Raw genomic sequence first — 13,418 nt, forward strand, 5'->3', positions numbered from 1 at the left:
ACAAATACATGTTTTAGGTGCCAGTGTAAACAAGGTGTAATAGTTTTCTTTAATAATCTTTACAACGCCTACGACGTTTTAATGAAAATAAAATTGATTTTCATATCTTTTGTATGCACTTCTATGATAACCAAACAACAGCAACAACAAACTTCATTTAATTTAATCGAACAACAAAACATTGTCTGCACCAACATACCTTAGGAGTAATTGCCACCGAATGTATGATAGAAAAAAACGAAGAAAAAAACGCTTTATTTGGTGCGACCGAGAACTCATTCAACAATGACGTTCACATGACAGCAACTTTTGTGCGTGGTTTATGTTTCCATAATAATTTTTTTATATGTATATACCTACGTTTAATACAGTTACTATTTTTTTTATTTTTCAACAATGTTGTTGTTACTGTTGCTTTTTATTTGTTACGACGACGTTCATTGTCCCACTTTAGGTTAATCTTGTGTTGGTTGCTGGCTCGCTGGCTGGCTTGCCTGATTGGTTTGGACTTTTTGTTGTGTTTTTATTTTCTGACACAGTAGATTCAACAACAGTAATGACATTATTATGAGATGGTTATTATTTTTATTTTTTATGTTATTTATACCATGAATGACTACCTCTCTTCTTCTACCTACTATCGCTGGTGGTGACGTTTATGATGTACCGCTGCTGATCGTACGTCGTATGCTTTCAATGCTTTTTGTTTGCGTTTTTCGGAAATTGCGCTGTTTTTTGATGATGATTTGTCCATTATTACCGGTCGAGTCGAGTGTGTGTCATATTTTTCACATGGATTATCATCAAAGAGACAAATAAAGAGGAAGTAAGAAGAGCAAGACAAAGAAGTCATCATCTTCTCCATACATCTCTCCCCAATGGCGTTTATTCGTTGGGCTCTTTAGTTACAATTTAAACAATTTATCACATAATTTAAGTAGATTTAAAAATGTTTGTTGCTACAGCAGCAGCATCTGTAATGAAAGCTTCCCTGTGTTAATGGGCAAAACATGTACCCCACCACCGGCAGCAGCTTGTTTGTTATATAAATAAAAATAACAGCAAACATAAGAAGAAAAAAGCATACTTGTGAAATTACTCTGCAATTTGTTGTAGTGCAAAAATATGCCACTTAATTGCGGTGATAAGCAGCTGCTGGCTGCGTAACTTTGCAAAAAAGTAGTGAAGAAACAAAAAACATCGTCAATAAAATTCAATTGTAAGCGTAACATAGGCATAACACTTCCAAAGGGTCAAATAAATATTCCTATGACTTGGGCTGAAAAGTTCCGGATCCTTAGTTTTTAAATGGCCAATTAAATATTCTTAAAAAGTCCCGGATCCCTTACTTCGACACGTTTTCAAGTCATTCTTGTTACATGCTTTTCCACGAACACCTCAGAAGTGACAAGGGAGAATTCTTTCAATATCAATGAAATGTGACCTACTTTTTTATCGTTGAGTTCAAACGGAGTGTCTTAAGGCACCATTTTTGTAAAACTTTTAAATTGAGGTAATGAGGAGATGTTAACTATATTATGCTGAGGGATATATTGCCCACTTTTGAAAATATGGTCTGGCTTTTAAATCGAACGCAGGTATTCCGTATGCAGGGCGGGTGTACATACAGTATCACCACGGTGTCATCCAACCATAAATGTAGCCATAAAAATACCAGGATGGATCTGAGCAATTTGTGTTTCTGATAACATTAACCTTAAATAACTTCTCCATCATGGTTTTTCTCAAGGATTCAACTCGAATCAAGGATTCAATCGAAGCACTCCATGCTGTTTGGGGAAATCGAGCAGCCTATCATACGGCATGTTTGAAACGTTCGATAATATCTTATATCTTTGGACGCCAGTCGTATGTGGAAGTCGAAACCCCGTGTAGAGTGAAACAGATAGTTCCCCACGGTGGGGTAATATCTCCGGAACTGTTTAACCTCTACCTTTGCTGTATTCCACTCCTTCCAGACGGCATTGAGATGGTTACTTAGGCGGATAATTGCACGATCTTGGAGCACAGAGTTGAATGTCATGGTCGATGAAAGCCGAATTGCGACCACTAACTACCCTAAGATTCTAGGTATAACATTCGACAGTATGTTCACGTTGTCCGCGCGTGTCACAGCTATCTACGACAAGCTGAGACGTAGGAACAATGTCCTCAAGTCTCTAGTAGGCAGCATAGCTAATGGGGGCGTATTTTCGTCGATTCAGGAAGTGTACGAAAGTGTATTTTCTTCACCGCCTGTGGAGTCCTAAGGGAGTTTTTAACAGATAAAAGATAACCTAAATGAGTCTTCAATAGGTAGAAGACCAGTTGTAAAAATAAAACAACCAAAAGGATAAATAGAAGACCTCCCAAAGGAATCTTCTATAGATAGAATACCTTCCAAATTAATCTATAGATAGAAGACCTTCCAAAGGAATCTCCTATAGATAAAAGACCTCCCAAAGGAATCTTCTATAGTAGAGATAAAATCTCCTTAAGGGGCCTTCCATTGATAAAAATCTTACCAAAGGTGTCTTCTACAGATAGAAGACCTCCTTAATGGGTCTTGCATTGGTATAGCTCATCCTATAGGGTTTTTAAAGATAGAATACCCTCAAAGGAGTCTTCTGATCCATGATTAGCAGACGTCCCAAAGAAGTCTTCTATGTATAGAACAATTTCCCAAAGGAGGACTTTAAAGATAAAGGAAATGTCAAAATAATCTTCCATATATAGAAGACCGTTTAAAGTCTTCTTTAGATAGAAGATCACTCAAAGGAGTCTTCTAGATATAGAAGACCTCCCAAAGGAATCAAAGGAAGGGGTCTTTTATAGATATAAAATCTCCCTAAGATGCAATCCATTGATATTAGTCTTACTAAAGGGGTCTTCTTCTATAGATAGAAGACCTCCTTAATGGGTCTTGCATTCGTATAGGACCTCCTAAAGGGGTTTTAAAGATAGAATACCACCCAAAGGAGTCTTCTACGGATAGAATACGTCCATGATTAGAAGACGTCCCAAATAAGTCTTCTATGGATAGAAAGATCTTCCAAAGGAGTACTTTAAAGATAGAGCAAATTTCTAAATAATCTATATATAGAATACCCCTTAAAGTTTTCTTTAGATAGAAGATCCCTATATAGAAGACCTCCCAAAGGAATCTTTTGTAGATAGAAGATCTCCTTAAGGGGGTTTCTATAGATAGAACACCTCCTTAAGGATATAAAATCTCCTTAAGAGGCCTTCCATTGATAATAGTCTTACTAAAGGGGTCTTCTTCTAAGATATAAGACCTCACAAGGTGTTTTCTAAAGACAGAGGAGCTCCCAAGGAGGTTTTCTGTAAATAGAAAGATCTCCCAGAGGAGTGCTTTAAAGAAAGAGGAAATTCCAAAGACCTCTTAAAGGGGTCTTCTAAAGATAGCAGAACTCCTTAAGGGGTCTTGCATTGATAGAAGGTCTTCCATAGGGGTTTTTTAAGATAGAAGACCTCCCAAAGAAGTCTTCCACGGATTGAAGATCTCCAAAAGGAATCTTCCATGATTAGAAGACATCCCAAAGAATTCTTCTATGGATGCAAAGATCTCATTAAGGAGTGCTTTAAAGATAGAAGACATTCATAAAAAATCTTCTATATATAGAAGACCTCTTAATGGAGTCTTCTATAGATAGAAGACCTCCTAAAGGGGTCTTCTATGGATAGAAGACTCCAAAAGGGGTCTTCTATATATAGAAGACCTCCTAAAGGAGTCTTGAATAGCTAGAAGACCTCCTATAGTAGTCTTCTATAGAAAGACTACCCCCTTATGGAGTCTTCTTTAGGTAGTAGACCTCTTGCAGGGGTCTTGTATAGATAGAATACTTCACAAAGGGGTATTCTATATGTAGACAACCACCCAAAGAAGTCTTCTGTAGATTTGAGACTTTCTAAAGTATTCTTCTTTAGAGACAAAACCTCCTAAAACGGTGCTATGTAGATATAATACCTCATAAAGGGGTCTTCCATAGATAGAAGACCTCCTAAAGGAGTCTTCAATAGATAGAATACCTCATAAAGGGATCTTCCATAGATAGAAGACCTCCTAAAGGAGTCTTCAATAGGTAGAAGACCTCCTAAAGGAGTCTTCTATAGATAGAATACCTCATAAAGGGGTGATGTATAGATAGAATATCTCATAAAGAGGTCTTCTATAGGTAGAAGATCTCCTAAAAATGTCTTCAATAGATAGAGGGTCTCCTAAGGGATCTTTGCATATATAAAAAACCACTCAAAGGAGTCTTCAATAGATAGAAGAACACCTAAAAGAGCCTTTTATCGCTAGAAGGGTTCTTCTACATATAGAAGGCCTTCCAAAAGAGTCTTCTAGACAGAAGACCCCACATAGGAGTCTTCTACAGATGGAAGACCTTCTAAAGTGATCTTCTATAAACAGAAGACTTCCTGAAGGGGTCTTTTATAGATGGATGACCTCCTTAATGTGTCTTCTATAGATAGAAGAGTTCCCAAAGGGACCTTCAATAGATAGGTCAACTCCTAAAGGAGTCTTCTATAGTAAAAAGTAATTCACAAAGAAAACTTCTTAAGATAGATGACCTTCCAAAGGACATATTGAAAATTTCCGAAAGGAATCTTCTTAAGGTAGAAGGCTTCTAAAGGGGCCTTCTATATTGGAAAAAGGCCTCCTAAAACTTTTATACATCATTTCAATTTGTAACTTACCAGGCATCGAATTACTATTGCCTGTCGTTAAGCGACGATGTGAGCAAGGGCTAGGTGTGGGTGTTGATTATGAGGCCAAGGCAAGTGGTACACCGGCTGCATTGAAACCATTACCCTGAAGGTGGGCATTACTCAAGAGGGGTATATTTCCCGGCAGCGTGGCTGTCGGTCTGGGAAACGGCTGATAGGGTCATATTTTTGTCAATTCCGAAAGTGAGAGGATTTTCCTCACCGCCTGTGGTGAGGCCGTGCCAAATTTTGGACAATTTGGATTGATGTTACGGCGATTATCACTAGTCGATGATGTTGAAGAGGTGGTGGAGAGGGTGGGAGATGAGGGATGGCGTTATCTTAGCGATAAGGACAAGTTGGGTGCCGATGAGAACTTTGATGTATGCGAATAAATGCTCAATGGATGATCTCCACCGGATCGTGAGGAGTTACCACCATGTTGTGGAGGCGGTGGAGGTATGTGGCGGTCCACATTACAGAGAGAATTTGTGTAGAATATCTTCATCATTGATGATTTTTTATTCAAATAGGCTTTGACTCGCCGTACCATTTGAGCCTCTTCAAACATTTTCTTGGGATTGGGGGCAGCTGTCGACTTTTTCCTCCACTTTATGGTGGCATTGCCGGCATTTGCTGCTATCAGTGTGGGTCTTTGTTGCCACCCTGTGAGGTGGACATTTGATTGAGGGAAAACATGGCATTCGACGGTGATTGTCCTTTGAGTTCCAAAATGGCCAGCAGATCATAGGGTGAGGAACACATGTGCGACAGCAGACGTACCTCCTTGGCAATCATACGCAGCTTTTCAAAGTTTATGAGATCTTCAATGATGGTATCATTACCCAAATGGATGAATGTTAAATCTTTGCGCACAATGGGATAAATGGGAATGATTCGATGGCGATTGAGCAATTCCGATGACACCAATTGCCGGTATATCAAAATACCTTGAGGGATCCATGAGATCTTGTAAATCGGAGAATAGCCTTTTATATTTTGAGGGTAATTTCGCCCATGTTTGTAGTAGACGAAATACAGCAGCATGGCCAAAACCTGAGATAATGGCGAACATTGAATTGAAATTACGACATTCTTTACTGTGGCGGACAATTTTTTTAAATTGTTTAACAATTTTCATGCGCCTGACAATGTTGTGTTCGCTGCAAATCTCCGTGACCACCCAAAACATTTCACGATTTACCAATTCGGAAAATTTACTCAACATTGGCACCCCATATTTGGTTTTCAAATTGAACAGATCATCGATATATTCGATGAAATCAATTTGTTGGAATGTTGAAAAATCTTGTAAGAAGGTCAGCTAGATGGCAAGCTCATAGGCATTGAGCTGGAGAAATTGGGCATTAGACCAATTCCAAAGCCAATTCATCGGACACCAATGTCTCAGAGATGCCATGGGTAAGTTGAAACCTAGGCGTTCTGCCAAATTTTGCAATTGATCCGGGAGACGCCTATGTTTGACCATGCCACCCACACTCACCTCACACAAGGAGAAATTGGAACTGGGATCATGGATACCAAATTCCTGTAGGGCTAACATTACCACCTCATGGGCTGTGGTTTCTTGGTTGATTAATGAATATTTACAAGTTTGATTCGCTTTAAAAACCTTTAAGACATGTTTTGGGTAGTCTGGAACCAGACTACCTGTATAGGAAACCGCCAATGGCCTATGGACCGAGGCAGATATTTATCTTCCGAGATTTAGTGTCGATGTTGCCGAATTATCTTCATATTTCAAGGATGTCAAAACGGGATTTGATTGTGATTGGTAAAAATGTTGAGGTACTAGTTATTGAGGCAGATTTATGTTTCTCCGAACAGTCTACATTTTGTAAAACATCGCTGAATTTATTTAATTTGGAGGTTTGGAGGTTGGTAACAGTTTTTTGCAATAAATTCACTTTACGACCTAGATCAGGACTTTTCAGCCCATCTGTTAGAAGTAAAGTGCCAAATTTCGGCCTCAGATCCTAAAGATTATTTTTCTACCGCCTCTCTTTTTTACACTAACTAATCTCACTCATCTGTTTTGTCTTTGCAGAGTCTCAATGTCCGCGATGCCGTACGAGATTGTTTGGAAAAGGATCCCTCGGAACGTACCGAAGAAGATGTTGAGATATTACTCGAATTCACACAGGGCCTTAAGGCCTTTACAAATATCACACTGGCAGTGCGAAGGGCCCTATGTTCGGTTATGGTTTTTGCCGTGGTCGATAAGGCAGGCACGGTCGTCATGTCTGATGGTGAAGAACTAGATTCATGGTCAGTGCTCATCAATGGTGTTGTGGAAATCGAACATGCCAACGGCGAACGTGAAGAGCTGCAAGTTGGTGATTCCTTTGGCATCCTGCCCACAATGGATAAACTCTATCACAAGGGGGTGATGCGCACGAAGTGTGATGATTGTCAGTTTGTGTGTATCACACAAACAGATTATTATCGTATACAACATCAGGGTGAGGAGAACACGCGGCGGCATGAAGATGAAGAGGGTCGTGTGGTTATGGTCACTGAATTACGGCAAATTGGCAGTAATGATGGCACGGGAGCAGGTGGCAGTTCGGCGGCACAAAGTTCCGGGGCAAATGCCAAGCGAGGCCATGTGGTAATACGAGGCACCCCTGAAAGATTACTGCAACAGCTGGTGGAAGAGAATTCCATGACAGATCCCTTTTATGTGGAAGATTTTCTGCTGACCCATCGGATTTTTATTAAAAATTCCCAAGAAGTGACGCAAAAGTTGCTGAACTGGTTTGAGGCTGATGTAAATGGGGTGGAGTCGGCACCGAAATTTGCCAGTCATGCCACGGCCCAGGAAATAAGAGATCGTGTTACCCGCGTCGTTCTGCTGTGGGTCAATAATCACTTCACAGACTTTGAGGCTGACCACGAAATGATGGAATTCCTGGAAATATTTGAAGCCGGTTTGGAGCGTAAGAAATTGTTAAGCCAACTGCGTCTGCTACACATTGCCTGTGCGGCAAAGGCCCGAAATCGTTCTTGCACCCTAACACGTTCATCAAGAGATGAATCGCTGAATTTCAAAATCATTGGAGGCTATGAAATGCGTGGAGCTTGTGTTGCCACTGGCGGTTGTGGCATTTATATATCCCATGTGGAAAAGGATTCCAAGGCCCAAGAAGCTGGTCTCAAGCGGGGTGATCAAATTCACGAAGTGAATGGTCAAAGTTTTGAACATGTAACAAGTAAACGAGCCTTGGAGATATTGATGGGTTCCACCCATTTGAGTATAACTGTAAAAAGTAACCTGTTGGGTTTCAAAGAAATGATGCAGGCTGTGGAATTGACTGCCAGTGGTGGTTTAAATTCGGCAAATGGTAATATGGCGGCGTTGGGTTCCAAATCGCTGCGAAGTCCGCGAAGAATCTGTGCCAATGATGTGGCCAAGCTACATGGTAGGGCGGATTCAACAACAGATGATATGTCGGCGGCAAACAGGGCCCACATTGTACGGCTAAGTTCAGTGGATATGTTGCTACATTCGGGAGGAGAAGATCAAACAGATCGTGGTATACCCAGTCCGGGTACACCGGTCCAGTCCTCGGGGAACATGGCCTCCAATTTCATGAACAATTTGCTGCAATCGGTTAATGCCTCCGGGAAAAAAGATCCCAATGCCATGCAAGGTAATGGTGGTGGCGGAGATACCAAAGGTGGAGGTTTTATGACCTTGGCCCCCAAGCGTAGACTACAAAAGGCCTTGGCCAAAATGAATTTGCTGCACAAAAATGTTACCGGTCTTCAGGCCTCCAATCTCAATGATTCCAGTGATGCTTTACTAAACGTGGGCTGTTCGGAGAAACATAAATCTGGCTCACTAAGCAGTGCTTCCTCATCATCGGGGCCCAATGGCGGCGGTGGTAGACTTTATCAGTCACAATCAAATCCCGATTTGACATCCTTGCAATATGAAGATAATTCGGCAACATCGACACTAAATCCAGGAAGTTATTTATCTGCCTCGGTCCACAGGCCATCGGCAGTTTCCACAACAGGTAGTCTGGTGCCAGACTATCCAGAACATGTCCTAAAGGTCTTTAAGGCAGATCAAACATGTAAATATCTACTAATCAACAAAGAAACTACAGCCCACGAAGTGGTAATGTTGGCCCTCCAAGAATTTGGTATCCACGATCCCAGTTCCAATTTTTCACTTTGTGAAGTCAGTGTCGGTGAAGGTGGAATGGTGAAACAAAGGCGTCTCCCGGATCAATTGCAAAATTTGGCAGAACGCATAGGCTTTGCCTCACGTTACTATTTGAAAACCAATGGCATCTCCGAAACTCTGGTTCCCGATGAATTGGCTTTGGAATTGGTAAGAGAGTCAAATGTTCACTTCCTCCAGCTCAATGCCTATGAACTGGCCATCCAGTTAACGCTACAAGATTTTTCAACATTCCGACAAATTGAATCCACCGAATATGTTGATGATCTGTTCAATTTGAAAACCAAATATGGAGTGCCCATGTTGAGTAAATTTTCCGAATTGGTAAATCGTGAAATGTTTTGGGTGGTCACGGAGATTTGCAGCGAACACAACATTGTCAGGCGCATGAAAATTGTTAAACAATTTATAAAAATTGCCCGGCACTGTAAAGAATGTCGAAACTTCAATTCAATGTTCGCCATTATCTCGGGTTTGGGCCATGCTGCAGTTTATAGGCTAAGGCAAACATGGGAGAAATTACCCTCAAAATATCAAAGGCTATTCTCCGATTTACAAGATCTCATGGATCCCTCAAGGAATATGTCAAAATACCGACAATTGGTGTCATCGGAATTGCTCAATCAACATCCCATCATTCCCTTTTATCCCATTGTGCGCAAAGATTTAACCTTCATCCATTTGGGTAATGATACCATCATTGAAGATCTCATTAACTTTGAAAAGCTGCGTATGATTGCCAAGGAGGTACGTCTGCTGTCGCACATGTGTTCCTCACCCTATGATCTGCTGGCCATTTTGGAACTCAAAGGACAATCACCGTCGAATGCCATGTTTTCCCTCAATCAAATGTCCACCTCACAGGGTGGCAACAATCAAGGACCCACACTGATAGCAGCAAATGCCGGCAATGCCACCATAAAGAGGAGGAAAAAGTCGACAGCTGCCCCCAATCCCAAGAAAATGTTTGAAGAGGCTCAAATGGTACGGCGAGTCAAAGCCTATTTGAATAACTTGAAAATCATCAATGATGAAGATATTCTACACAAATTCTCACTAGAATGTGAACCGGCACACACCTCCACCGCTTCCACATCGTCACAACATGGTGGAAACTCCTCACGAACCGGGGGAGATCAATTGAGCATTTATTCGCATACATCAAACTCCTCCTCGGCACCCAACTCATCGTTATCGCTGAGGAAACGCCACCCCTCATCTCCCACCCTCTCCACCACCTCTTCAACATCATCGACTAGTGATAATCGTCGTAACATTAATCCGAATTGTCCAAAATTTGGTACCGCCTCACCACAGGCGGTGAGAAAAATCCTCTCACTTTCGGAATCAACAAAAATACGCCCCCATCAGCCGTTTCCCAGACCGCCAGCAACGCTGCCGGGAAATATACCCCTCTTGAGTAATGCCCACCTTCAGGGCCATGGTTTCAATGCAGCCGGGGTACCGCTTGCCTTGGCCTCGTCATCAACACCCACTCCCAGCCCTTGCTCACATCGTCGCTTAACGCCAGGCAGTAGTAATTCGATGCCAGGTAAGTTGAAAAATTGAAAAGAGTTTTAATGGTTGTGTTAGAAGACTCTTTCTATCGATTGAAGACTCCCTTGGATTCCATCTATAGAAGACCTCTTCAGGAGGTTTCTATCTTTAGAAAACCCATTTGGAAGGTCTTTCATCTATAGAAAACCCCCTTTAAGAGCTCTTCTATCTATATAAGACTAATTTAGGAGGTCTTCTACCTATAGAAGACACCTGTACGAGGTATTCTCTCTATAAAAGATCCATATTCTATCTATACAACGCGCCTTTATGAGGCATTCTTTTATAGAACAGCCTTTAGGAGGTTTTCTTTCTATATAAGACTCCTTTAGGACGTCTCCTATCTACGGAAGACTCCTTTGGGAGGTCTTCTATGTATAGAAAACTCCTTTGGGAGGTCTTCTATATATAGAAGACTCCTTTATGAGGTGTTCTATCTATAAGAGGCCCCTTTAAGAGGTCTCATACCTGTAGAAGATTCCTTATGGCGGTCTTCTATATATAAAATACCTCCTGTGGGAGGCCTTCTATCTGTAGAAGACTCCTTAATTTTCTCCTTAGATTTCTGTCCCAGGGATGACCGTCCCATATCTATAAAAGACCCCTTTGGGAGGTTTCTATCTATCGAAGACTCCTTTGAGAGGTATTTTATCTGTAGAAGACTCCCTAGGGTAAAGACCCCTTTAGAAGGACTTCTATAAAAAATTGTTATCGATTATCATGTCTATAGAAAAATGTGTTATCGATCAATTTTTCAGTATTAAAGGTTTTTATCGATCAACTATTCTATAGCAAATGATGTTATCGATCAACTTTTCTATTGAAAAATTTGTTATATATCGACTTATCCATTAGAAAAGTTGTTACCGATCAATTTTTTTCTAAGACAAGTTGTTATCGATACATTTTTCATTAAAAGTGCTATCGATTAACACTTTTCTGTAGAAAAAGTTGTTATCGACCAAGTTTTCTATAGAGAAAGTTGTTATCGTTCAAGTTTTCTATAGAAAAAGTTGCTATCGATCAACTTTTCTATAGAAAAAGTTGTGATCGAAAGGTTGTTATCGGTTAATTTTTTTATAGTATTAATTGTAATCGGTCAATATATCCACTTGAAGAGTTGTTATCCATCTACTTTTCCAAAGAAGAAATTGTTATCGATCAATTTTTCTGTAGGAATAGTTGTTATCGATCCACTTTTCTATAAGAAAAATTGTTATCGATAATTTTTTTTTTGGTAAAGTTGTTGCCGATAAAATTTTCTACAGGAAAAGTTGGTATGGGTCATCTTTTCTATATGGATTGCTGTTATCGATCAACTTTTATATAGTAAATGTTTTTATCGATTAACATGTCTATAGAAAAAGTTGGTACCGATCAAATTTTCTATAGTTATAGTTGTTATCCCAGCAAAATGTTCGATGCCAAAGATGACATTCAATCATGGGTGCAAGTGATCTAGCATGTCATCTTTTTAGCATCTTCATCGATGAATTTTATATGAGCGTGGACCCCAAAAGATGACGTTCTTTTCTGGATCCTAAGCATGTCATTTTAACCAATGCGTTGACATGTCATTTCCACCAATGCTTTGGCATGTCATTTCCACCAATGATTTGACATGTCATTTTCACCAATGCTTTGACACGTCATTTTCACCCATGCTTTGACATGTCATTTTAACCAATGCTTTGGCATGTCATTTTCACCAACCCCTTGGCATGCAATTTTCATATTGTTTGGAAAATGAAAATGCTGTATTGAAATATGGTTTTCATGAAAAACAAAACTCTTTATTAATTCAAACGAATTCATGAAATAACTACAATTAATTTATCAGTTTAGTTTGTCAAAAGTTTACATCCAAAATTGCAATGTAATCACCACCGCTGCAACGCAAAAGATTACTTCCTCCGTTCTCCGCAACTGATATTCTTTCATCTTACAAAAGGTTTTTTCAATTATCTTCCCATCACCAGTTCAGATTTCGACATGGACTCCAAATGCACTACTTTAAGTATTTTTATTTCGTAAATTACTTTTATTTTATAATTTTGTTATTTTATAACAACATTTTGGTAATTTATACTCTTTTGTTTAGTGACGGAAATATGTAGGGATCTACAACCCGGCTTGCTTTAGGGATCTCTAAGAACAAAATGTAACGAACGGGGAGAAGAGACTTTTTATGGAAAATACCATTTATGCTTAATTACTTTATTTTTAATTGTTTCTTTCCAAAAGTAGTTTCTTCTTTATTTTCAGATTCTTGTTCCTTTTCGTTTCGGACCTGTTTTCAAATTCCAAGAAGCGAGATTTGATTGATTTCATTCTATGTCAGATTTAGAACAGACAAGGGAACTTTTAAAATAGCAATGTGTGCAGTCCGATTCTATTTTTAGCTCGATGGTTGGGACTTCATATAATACCAATTGTTTAGAAGTTTTAGTTGTTTGGTATGCAGGAAATGTAAGACAACATCACGACGACAGTTCTAGCAACTTTGGTCTGTTCCAGAAACTGCAAGAATCTACTTATTTTTGCTACGATAACAATTTTTCCTTTATGTTATCGGAAAAAATAGTAAAAATTAGTAGATTTTTGCAGTACTGTAACATACCAAAATGAAAATAAATAGGTGTGTTAATAAAAACACAAACAGCATATCTATTGGATCGATGGAATGGGTACAAATGCTGATGAAAAGATCGGATCTTTCACGACTTCCTTTGCATTGGTTTAAATCCTAATGAAAAGATCGGATCTTTCACGACTTCCTTTGAACCAATGCAAAAGATGACATGAAATCACGTCATCGCAAAGAACCCCTTCCGTCAAATTTTGCTGGGTATCGATTAACTTTTCTGTAGGAAAAGATGTTAGCGGTCATCATTACTTTAGGAAAAGTTGTTATCGA

General features: G+C 39.6%; 1 protein-coding gene across 11 annotated transcripts in view; it reads left to right on the forward strand.

The window, feature by feature from the left end:
- The window catches only part of PDZ-GEF (PDZ domain-containing guanine nucleotide exchange factor), an 85,390-nt gene that overhangs the window by 57,399 nt on the left and 14,573 nt on the right, over window positions 1-13,418 (forward strand). For all 11 annotated transcript variants that reach the window (XR_012410183.1, XR_012410186.1, XR_012410184.1 and 8 more), the window contains one exon: window positions 6,800-10,496. Coding sequence is in view for 7 of the 11 variants with exons in the window: in XM_073967247.1 (XP_073823348.1) it covers window positions 6,800-10,496 (3,697 nt within the window). In the remaining 4 variants the exon portion in view is untranslated. The remainder of the gene's footprint in view (window positions 1-6,799; window positions 10,497-13,418) is intronic.

Source organism: Musca autumnalis, unplaced genomic scaffold, assembly GCF_047663935.1.
Source record: "Musca autumnalis isolate F117 unplaced genomic scaffold, ASM4766393v1 scaffold_2, whole genome shotgun sequence".
Lineage (NCBI taxonomy): Eukaryota > Metazoa > Arthropoda > Insecta > Diptera > Muscidae > Musca > Musca autumnalis.